General features: G+C 28.0%; 1 protein-coding gene across 1 annotated transcript; it reads left to right on the top strand.

Annotated features, from left to right (window-relative positions):
• The first annotated feature begins 4,313 nt into the window (after positions 1 to 4,313).
• On the top strand, positions 4,314 to 11,081 carry LOC129320910 (probable pectinesterase 29). The gene is given in 8 exon segments (XM_054966588.1): positions 4,314 to 4,746; positions 4,867 to 5,026; positions 7,441 to 7,620; positions 7,622 to 7,648; positions 8,774 to 8,800; positions 9,607 to 9,682; positions 9,685 to 9,805; positions 10,804 to 11,081. Coding segments are annotated over 8 exon segments (966 nt in total). The 5' UTR covers positions 4,314 to 4,534; the 3' UTR covers positions 10,967 to 11,081.
• The last annotated feature ends 494 nt before the right edge of the window (positions 11,082 to 11,575 follow it).

Below are 11,575 nucleotides of genomic sequence, written 5' to 3'. Positions count from 1 at the left end.
CCTCTATTACTCTTGCTTCTCCCCAATCATATCTTGTTTTTGTCTCTTACGTACTGATTGAAAAATATAAGTAAGCTTATCACTCTCAAATCTTCCGTTTTTACTTTGAATTTCAGCATTCTGATATTGTATCAAAATATAAGATAATTTGAGAAACAATAAGATATCAAAATATAAGACAATGTAAAAATAAAAATCAACATAAAAATTAGTCAAATTAAATTTAATTGATCTAGATTATTTTATTGAACAATAAAAAATTATAAAAAAATATATATCGTAGAGTCCGTTTGTGGGATTCAAGATTAAAACTATTACTTATCATAACAAACAAAATTGATAGAATTATTTGGCCGCAAGATTTCAAAATCCCTCCCAGACAAATTTAGGCATCAGTTAACCGAAATTAAATCTCACAAGAAGACATTAAACTTTGGGTCAAACAATTTGTGTGGTTTATTTCCTCAATATATTCAAAGTCTAACATTGATGCAATAATGCTTCTGCATATATTATATTTAGTTTTGAGTCCGCAAAGTTAAAAGACGGAGCTTCCAGGCAAGTCAATCTTTTTGTCTTTAAAACGTTTCCGGCCAAGACGCAATTATGTATTAATTAGATAGTGATTTGACTTATTGAAGTTGAGTCAAACCTGTATTCTTCTTCATATAGTTTTTTAATTGAAAAACATTAATTTCAATATTTAAATGAATTGGTGAAAATTAAATAAGTTATGCAGCTAAAAAGAAGAAAAAGAGAGAATTGAGAGGGGTAAACAAGTAAAAGGAGTTTCTATTGCACTCCAAAGTCCAAATAATATTTTTAAATTATAAATAAACAAGCCCAGAAAAAAAAAACCGTCATTTATTTATGAAGAGTGTTTTTTGTGCATTTTAAAAATAATAAGGTGATTATTACATTATTCCAACAAAACCTAAGAAACATTTACGTTATTCAATTGTTATTTTAAAAATATTTTTATACGTTTTGAATATAGATGGGAAATCTGTGTAATAATTCTCATAAAATTCAAAGAAATTTAATGTTTATTTCCAAAATAAAATAAATTATAATTTTACTAAAATATTAATTAAAATGATAATTTTACTCTTACACTATAGGTCCAGAAATATCTAGGACAAATGATAGGGACGCGGAAGCAGAATCGTGCTAGTTTAGGGACAGAACCTTGAAACAACAAAACACAAGAACAAAAAAAGAAAGGGACGAAATTTATGACGGAAATAAAGAAAGTATGAAGTAAACAATAGGATAATGATCAAGGAGAAGATCCTCTAGAGCACCTGCCTCTAGGAACCTCAACCTTCGAAGACACCACAAGAGTTGATCACGCTCTTGATCACGTCGGTTTCTCACACGGGATACCACCACAAAGCACTAAGGCTCACAAGAGTTATAAACTCTAAAATGAATAATTTCATTCAACTTCTGTGTTCTTACAATAGGGAGCATGCCTAATTTATATAGGCTTATAGAAAAATATTTCCTAAAATTAAAACTCTAATTTCCTAATACTAAAAGGAGAAATAATGATAAAATATTTAGCCACATAATTTAGGAGATGTGATCCTAAAGTTATAGGATTACAAAATTTAGAAATTAATATTATAATTAATTCTAACCTTTGACTAGACTCAAAATAGAAAATCAAATCAAAGGACCATTAAAATAGGAAATAATTTAGGAGACAATCAAGGGATCATAAAGGATTTGAAATCACGCCACTCTTGACTTCTTTACTAGGGTTTCATGTCTCCTTGCATGCAAGAGGCTCAACTTGTAGTCTTCCTTGCATTGGGCTAAGGTCTGCATCTCTTGGGCTTGACTCTTCATGAGTTTGGATCTTAAATACATTATACACATATAGATGCTCTCCTTTGGACTTGAGGAGAGTGCCCCAATGCTCTCCAAGCTCTTGAACTTCTTGCACAAGACTGAACAAGGCTTGCTTCATAGCTTTGATTCGGGCTCTTGTCATTGGACCTCCAATATGTTTGCAATGGGTCTTTAGGTACGTTGGATTGGAAGTATTGGGCTCCTTCTATGTCACCATGCTCATGATTACCATCCTCAGGCTTCGTTGCCATTAATGTTATGTCACCTGTGCCATGGGGCCCATCAACAAATTAAAATCGTTGCTAAATGTTCACTTTTGGTGGTGATATTTAATTGTCATCGCTAAAATTTTACTTTTGGTGACAATTTTTAATAGTTGCCATTAAAAGTGGACTTTTAGTGACAACAAAAGTTGCAACCAAACGTATTTTTATAGAAAATAATTTTAAAATTAAAAATTATTTGTAAAGTTACTTTTGGTGATAACATTTATCTTCATTAAAAGTATTTTTAAAAAATTAATATAATTTTAAATTATATTCCATCCATTTAAAAATATAAGGTATTTTTAACTGAATCTCACCCCCAATAAAGTAATTATCTACTTTTAAATTAATCTTATCTTTTTATATTTATCTTTATTAAATACCTTATAATAAATATAAAGTCATTATTATTAGGGACACTTTTGAAAAAAGAGGCAATAATTACACCTCAAAAGACTAAAAATGTCTATATTTTAATATCCAACTATTCAAAAAATACTTTATATTTTTGAACGGAGGGGAGGTAGTATGTAATAATTTATGCAATTATCATTTAAATTATTAAAGAAATTTCTTATGAATTAGTTAAAAATTTAAAATTAAATAAAATCATTCAAAAGATACTATGAATAAAAATTTTCTTAGGGAGAAACATAATTAGAAGTAAACGATATATAGGATCATGAAACAAAAAGAATAATAATGAATAATATAAAAGATATTTAACATAAACTAATATAATACATATTTATAAATAAATTATATACTAAATAATTTTCATTTAAAAATAAAAATAAAATCTTAAATTGTGTGCAATGTATATAAGAATATTATTTAATATTTAAAAATTGTTTATTTTAAGTTTATTTTTCTAACAAAAAAAATATTTACTACTAAGAAAATAATATTTTATTAAAAATAATATTTTATCATATTATTAATTGAAAATAAAATAAAATATATGTATATCTTTATAATAATATATTATTTGATATATGTGTATGTAGTCAAATAAAATATATTAATTTTGTATATAACAGTTATAGGTGCATTTCGTTTCAATTGGCAAAGAATTGAAACTTAAGGCTTGGAGGTTTAAACCTTGGCTTTGACATATTTTACAGTAAATGTATGATGTGGTGCATGAAGTTTCTTGAGGAGGCATACACATGGCTCGTGATGTGGCACGAGGTGGCAGGGTGATGTGACATAATTTTCGAACATGTGGCTTGTGATATGGCACAAGATAACAAGTGACATGATATCATCTGCTGCACACATGGTAAGTGATATGGCATGAAATTGCATCACGTAATGTATATGTGGCAAAGTATATGCTATAAAATAAATTATTATTTTTTTAAAAAATTTTGATAGAAAATAGACTTTTAATAGTAAAATTTTTTTGACAGATTGATTGTTGTCAAAAAACTATAATGATGATAGTTATAACAATAACTTTTATCAAAAACTTTTAACAATAACTTTTATATTGCTATCAAAAGTCCTTTTTTAGTGGATAGGGAAAATGTTAACAAATAGAATAAAAGATCAAGAGAAGGGTTTGACAATTTCAAAAATTTTAAAATGAGGGGGTAAATATATTTATGTGTATAACTAATTAATTAATTTGAGGAACCAATAAGATTAATATTATAAAATATTGAGAATTAGTAATATATATTTAGCATAAAGAATAGGTTTGTCCCTGCTATAATAGTATAGGAGGTTTCAAGTCTTGGATCTGAGTAAGTTAAAGAAAGATCGTGCTTTTTTTCCCCCCACTCGGAAGGTCAAATGTATGAATGATTATGACCTAACATAACACATCATCATTCTTCCACTTTTCAATGTCGCCATCTTAACTAGTGGCTTCCTACCGTCCTTGATAGATTAACAAAATAAAATTTATTATTCAAATTTTTCTTTCCAGAAATCCATCAAATTAAGATCCACACAAATTAATTAAAAACATGTTTGATTCCAACTTTTTACTAATTTCTTTCTTCGATCGATCATCTTCAATGATGAGAATTTTCCTCTAGTTAATAACACGACAATTTCAATCATATGGATTTGATATAATTAATTATAAAACTCGATCCCTCGATTGAAGCATCTTCCTCATATACACACATATACCATTTCCCACAGCATCAGAAATCAAAAATGATATTTCCTTTTAAAACCTTTGACCGATCTCCCAGTTTTCCCACCAAATCTCATGAAAATACATAATTATTCCTCTTCAATCGTGTGTGTGTATCTAAAATATATATATATATATATATATATACCCACAGATAAACACACTTATCATCGACCCTATACAGACCTGGAAGATTTCTTTTAGTTTCATTTGGAAATCATTGAGCATTCATCATGTTTTCTCATCATCATTACTTTCTTGCATGCTTCTTTCTGAGTCTGGGTTTTGGATCGTCAGATTAGCAAGTACTTCACAGTATTATCAGAGAATCGGAGATAAACTGGTCCCTTACCGGAAGATCATCGTCGACTGGGCCGGCACCGGAAACTTCACGTCGATTCAAGAAGCCATAAACTCAGTCCCTTCCAACAACAGCAATTGGGTTTCCATCTACGTCAAGGCAGGCATCTATAGGTAATTAATAATAATAATTATAATAATTTATGAACCTTTTGTATCCGATCAGAATCAGATGGTTAGGGTTTGAAGTTCGATCTTTCGAGTTGATATGTTATATTTGGTGTTTGTTTCTAGGGAAAAACTGAAGATTCCAGATGATAAGCCTTATTTAGTTCTAAAAGGGGCAGGGAAGAGAAGAACTATTGTTGTTTGGGATGATCATGAAACAGTGGCACAGAGTCCTGCGTTTACGCTGCTAGCAGATAATGTTGTCGTCAGATGTTTGAGCTTTAGGGTAAGGATTTTTGTCCTTTTTTTTTTTGGAAAAAAATTCTCTTTCTGTTTAATTTATGCGCATCCTTTAATCTCTGTATTTTTTATTTCTTCAAGTTTATATCTTCGGTGATTTTCCCCCAAAAATTTAGAGTATAAAGGCTTTTTTGCTTTTTTTTTTTTCAAAAATAATTTTTTTTGGTTACGTAGCTTTTATTTAGAAGTGGTTAATATTGTTCTAAGCTTTTGTTTTTAGAACCAAAAATGGAAATAACTTAAAATTATTTTATTTTTTTAAATGTGAAAATCACATTACATTTGGTTATTGCAAATCACTTTTAGTTATGATCAACAATAATATAGCAATTATCATTAACCACTTTTGATAATCAATATCATTCTTTTTTTCCAACTTTAAAATTGCTTTCAAATTAATATAACCAGATTTTGCTTTCTCTTGTTTTAAAAATAATTTTTAAAAATTAGTTTACAGGTCAGTTTTATGAAATAAAAGATAAGAATAAAACCAAAGAACCCCTCATTTTCTCTCTCTCTGCCTTTTGCTTTTTCTTTCTTTGTTTTTTTTTTCCGGGCCTTTTCGACAATACAAATGATTTCAGGCAGACTGCACAACTAATAACCCACTTCCACTTGTTTGTTACTAGCTGGCACTAAGAGGAAACCCAATTTCCAGTTTATAAAAATTTACAAGAAATTTGACACGGAAAAAAGGAACAAAAAATACTTTTTAATCATCCCTCAATTTTTGTGTGGAACCAAAACCATGCCAATTTGGTGAGAGTCAGAAACATGAATATGGTGTACGTGCGTGCGACTTCAATAGTAAATTACAATTGAATGTGAAAGATCTGATCCAACACTCAAATTCATACATAATTAGGTATTTGTCTCTCTTTAAAATTAATAGATTGCAGAAATATTTTGAATTTTCCTAAGAAAATTAATTTCACCAATCTCTCCGAAATTTAAGCCTTCTTCTTTATGCTTTCGTTGTTTTGCCCCCTCGACAAAATGTCTAGTTTTGTTTGGTTAATTGTGACTTTCTAACAGAAATTTCCTAACTTCAGTTGGGCTCAGTCAACCCAATTTGTAAGAAAATATTTTGCTTTATTTGTACCAAAAAAATATTTTTTTTAAAAAAAATCAAATCAAATAATAATGGCACGGTTTGCGGGTTTGGCCTACTTGACCCCACCATTTAGGTTCTTTTCCGTTGATCCCTCTCTCTTTTTCTGTCTTAATGCCAAAATTTAGGCCATATTTGATAAACTGAAATTATAGAGATGGAAATGAAATTGAAAAAAAGAATATGAATAAAGTGATGTTTGGTAGACATGAATCATAATTTTCAAGAATCTTCAATTCCATAAAAATAGATTGAATTGGATTCTTTGTTTAAAGTTATGGAATCAGGGCAATTCCATAGAATTGTGACTTTTAAGACACTTTTACCCTCATAAAAATTATAGAAAGACAATTTTGCCTTAAAAACATATAACCCTAATCATACCCAAAATGACCCCACCCAATTATAATATATGTGTGTAATGTGTATGTGAAAATATAATACGATATATGTATTTATAATATTCTTCTATGAAATATTTTACTTATATATAATATTATCATCTATCTAATATTTTATTTATATACTAAACATGTGAGGAAATTAAAATATTTTGTAAGACTCAAATATATTTTTAATCTTTTAACTTTATATTAGAGTTTAATTTAATCACTCCTTTTATAAAGTATTTTTTTAATTCTTTGACCCTAATACCGTTAGTTTTAGATGATTATTTTTTGGTTAATTATTATTATTTTGATAAAATTAAACTTAATATGTCAATATTTAAAAATATTTTGTCAATATTTAAAAGTTTAATGTAAGAAGTTGTTGGGATGAAACTAATGATATTAGTGTTATAGAACTAAAAAGACGCTTTATAAAGTCAAGAGATAATATAAACCTTATGTAAACTTAAAGGAGTTAATGTATATTTTAACCTAATTAAAATGTAAATGTAGATGAAATGATAATCAATATAACACCATATAATTTGTATTAGTTCCGGCAAGTAATGAAATATATATATATATATATATATTTAAGAAGTCATCTTCTTGAACAATTAATATGGCTTTTTAAGCTGTTAGATTTTTTTTTCCTTCTTTCATAGCTTGGTGTCCTATAAAATAAAGAGGTACTACCACCTCTTTGCATATTGTGGAAGACCATTATCATCAATAGTGGCGTTACAATATATCATTAATGCCTTTAACATATTTATGCATAAACACAACATCTAGTTTAAATATCAAAACATTGATTTATTTTTAAATGGTGTAAATTAGTAATTTTTCTCTCGATTGGAATATCCTGATAAATTTTTCTCTTATATATGCTTAAAACAGAATTCGTACAATAATCCAATTAACAGTAAGAGCCGGGAAACCAGCGGTGGCGGGCAATGGTGGCCGGAGACAAGGCTTCTTCTTCGGGTAGGCTTCTATGGTTTACAAGACACATTGTGGGATGAGCAAGGAAGGCATTACTACAAACTTTGCACCATTCAAGGTGCTGTTGATTTTATTTTTTGGTGCAGGCCAATCTATATTCGAGGTTAATAAAGTTGTTCCACTTTGTGATCTTCTTCATAGTTTCCCCTTGAAAAACAATTTTTACAAACATTGTTTATTTAAAACACTATGGCTTGTGAAAATTAATGATAACCTGAGCAAATTAGTTTCCCTTTAAGCTAAGTTTTGTAAGTATATGTACTTTTAATTTATTTTTCAAATTTATACCAATTCCCCTAAAGATATAAATTAAGTTTTTTTATGGACCCCTTGAGTTCACAAAATTATATAAACTTCTTTTAGGTTTTAGAGTAGATTTTTGTTGAAGTTTTTGTAAATAAACATGTGTTTTGTGTAATTTTAGTAAAAAATCATAGGGACATTTATATTATTAGGCGAAATAGAGGGTAGTATCTATAATTTAGCATAACTTAATTAGAAAAAAAGTTTGTGTACTATAATCTTTGTTTTAGAAGAATTTTGTGTATATATTTTAAAAATAAAGAAAAATTCTATCTATTTTTTTTTTAAATACAAGTTTATATTAAGGTAGTGAATTCATTGCAAAAACTTTAATTATTGACATAATTAAAAACGCGTTTGCGTTGATTAATTAAACATCAGTAATGCTAGAGTATTTGGAGGACCACTGCGCGGACAGTATACATTAATTCAACTACACATCTATTCGATCTATTGTATTATATAGAATTTTACTCCCTTCGTTTTAAAATATAAAGGAAATTACACTATACTTATTATTATTTTTATTTATTAAAAAATAAAACTAAAAATTTCAAGAAGTATTAGTTACATTTTTTTTTCCAATTTTTTTCTTGTAAAACGGATAGTCTATCCTTAAATAAGAGAAAAAATTCAGCATTAATTATAATGACACTTTAGTCCAACATTTCAATTTCAGACATAATTATTGAATTAACTAACTTTCTAAATTATATGAATTGATTGAAATTCTCTTATATTTGGAAATCAAGGAGTAATTAAATAAGCAATATATGGCTTCTGAATAGTGTGATAGTATGAATTTTATATTAAATTCAAATTGATATTGATTAAGTTAATTTTGATGTTGATTGATAATATTGATACTTATATAAACTGTCATGATTATTTATATATGAACTTAAATTAAATGTGTTTATTGTAGAGATGTTCAATATCAGTGATTGCCGGAGCTCTAGACGGGCTTCCAGGGTTATAACCAGCACAAGGAAGAACAAATCCAAATGATGCAAATGGATTTGTGTTTAAGGATTGTCACGTGTTTGGGAATGGCACCGACATACTTGGAAGGCCTTGGAAGAAGTTATTCAAGAGTTCTCTTCTACAAACCCAATATGTCTAACGTTGTTGAACCAAAGGGCTGGCAGCCTTGGAATTTTGCTACTAATGTGTAAGTAATTCTTAAGTTTATAGTGCGATTTTCCTTCTCGGAGGACAAAAAAAAAAAAAAATCTATTGTATTATATAGAATTTTACTCCCTTCGTTTTTAAAATATAAAGGAAATTACACTATACTTTATTTATTTTTTATTTATTAAAAATAAACTAAAAATTTCAAGAAGTATTAGTTACATTTTTTTTTCCAATTTTTTTCTTGTAAACGGATAGTCTATCCTTAAATAAGAGAAAATTCAGCATTAATTATAATGACACTTTAGTCCAAACATTTCAATTTCAGACATAATTATTAGAATTAACTAACTTTCCTTAAATTATATGAATTGATTGAAATTCTCTTATATTTGGAAATCAAGGGAGTAATAAATAAAATAAGCAATAATATGGCTTCTGAATAGTGTGATAGTATGAATTTTATATTAAATTCAAATTGATATTGATTAAGTTAATTTTGATGTTTATTGATAATATTGATACTTATATCAACTGTAATGATTATTTATATATGAACTTAAATTAAATGTGTTTATTGTAGAGATGTTCAATCAGTGATTGCCGGAGCTCTAGACGGGCTTCCAGGGTTTTATAACAGCACAAGGAAGAACAAATCCAAATGATGCAAATGGATTTGTGTTTAAGGATTGTCACGTGTTTGGAATGGCACGACATACTTGGGAAGGCCTTGGAGAAGTTATTCAAGAGTTCTCTTCTACAAAACCAATATGTCTAACGTTGTTGAACCAAAGGGCTGGCAGCCTTGGAATTTTGCTACTAATGTGTAAGTAATTCTTAAGTTTATAGTGCGATTTTCCTTCTCGGAGGACAAAAAAAAAAAAAAAATAAATAAATAATGAAAAAATCACTAAGAGGTCCCGCAGAAGCAGTTTAAATTTCAAAAGTCTCATCAAATGCAAAAGTAACCTTTATGTACCATAGGCCTTAGTTGTTAAAAAAAAAAAAATTTGGCTGCCTTTACCAAAATGCTCTTACATAAAAAATTCAGCATCTTCATTTTGGTAAGGGCATTTTGGCAAATGTACTCCAAAACTTAGGTACGGTTAGGACCTAAATGGGACTTTAAGTTATGTTTACATTTTAAGGGACTTTTTGGAAATTAAATTGCTTCTGTGGGACCTCTAAGTATTTTCCCGAAAATTAAAAGAGAAGAGGTTAAAATGCGTAAACGATCTATTGAAATTTAAAGTGTACATTATTGAGATGTTTCTTTGATTTTGCTACAATTAGATGAAATCTTTCCTATTGTACGGGCATCTTTTATGTTATATGAGAAATTAATATATTTTTTGAAAATGATATCTGATCCCATTCTACAATCTTTCTTTTAAGTACATTTATGTATGTTTTTTTGGGGAAAAAAATAGAGTGGAAGCAATAATTTAAGTACATATATTAGGAAAATAATTTTATTAATATTCAAATAAAAGGGATATTTATATATTTTATATAATCTTAACAAAATTCATAGAATGTTTCTGTTTGACCAATAAAATCATATTTTGAACTTCAAAATTTGACAATATTTCCCTCTAAATTTCTAAATTTCTAATTTTGTGTAAATGAAATCTTAATGAGTTTATTATGTATTATTTAATTAAAAAATGTGACATATATATTATAGAAAATTAATCAAATTAATATTAATTTTCCGTGTCACCAATTTTTATCGTTCAATCATATTTTATAAAATCCATAACTTAATTAGAAGATTTCAATCAGAGTTGATATTTTAATAAGTTTGAATTTAAAAATTTGCAGGAATCGGCTAACATTTGCAGAGTACGAGTGTTTTGGTGCTGGGTCTAACACATCCCAACGAGTGAGCTGGTCCAAGAATAAGCTTGATTTAGAATATGTGGAGCAAATGGCTAACATGAGCTTCATTGATTCTGAAGGATGGCTTCAGAATCAAATTTTCTGATTCTGTTTTAATTACTTGTAATTACTGATTATTTAGGATTAGTTTCATTCTATTAGCATTTCATGGATTTATTGGTTCGTTATTTTCACGAAGAATAAACAGGACGTGGTGTAAATGGGTTTTTTTTTTTAAATTCTATTAGACTATATGTGAATTTCTTCTTTTAATAGGAATGATATCATATTAATAAACAACAACAACAACATTCACAACAGAAAAAAGGAAATAAAAAAAAAACTACGGACTAAACAACCCATCATCTTACTCCAATAAGGTGGTGTGTTATCAAAAGTCTGAAAAAATAGAGTAAGATAATGAGCAGCACTAGTCTTCCTTATTCACAAAAGGCAGAGAAACATGGAAAAATGACAATAAAATCCTCTCAAATTCTATAAATGATAAGTTGGTCCCTCAAAATGACATAATTTCACTAAAGTCCCTAAAGACATCTATGTCAATAAATTTTAAATTGAAAAAATAATTTTATCCTTATTGACAAGTTGCCATTTCTTATTTAATTCTTGTAAATTTTTAAATAAAATTTATTATTCCTTAAACAAACATTGTGATTGAGGTTTGCTATTTTGAAAACTTGTTTTTCAATAACAG

Source organism: Prosopis cineraria, unplaced genomic scaffold, assembly GCF_029017545.1.
Source record: "Prosopis cineraria cultivar Desert tree isolate PC_DT_omini unplaced genomic scaffold, ASM2901754v1 PC9, whole genome shotgun sequence".
NCBI lineage: Eukaryota > Viridiplantae > Streptophyta > Magnoliopsida > Fabales > Fabaceae > Prosopis > Prosopis cineraria.
Note: the sequence above shows the minus strand (reverse complement) of the source record. Positions and strands in the feature narration are given on the sequence as shown.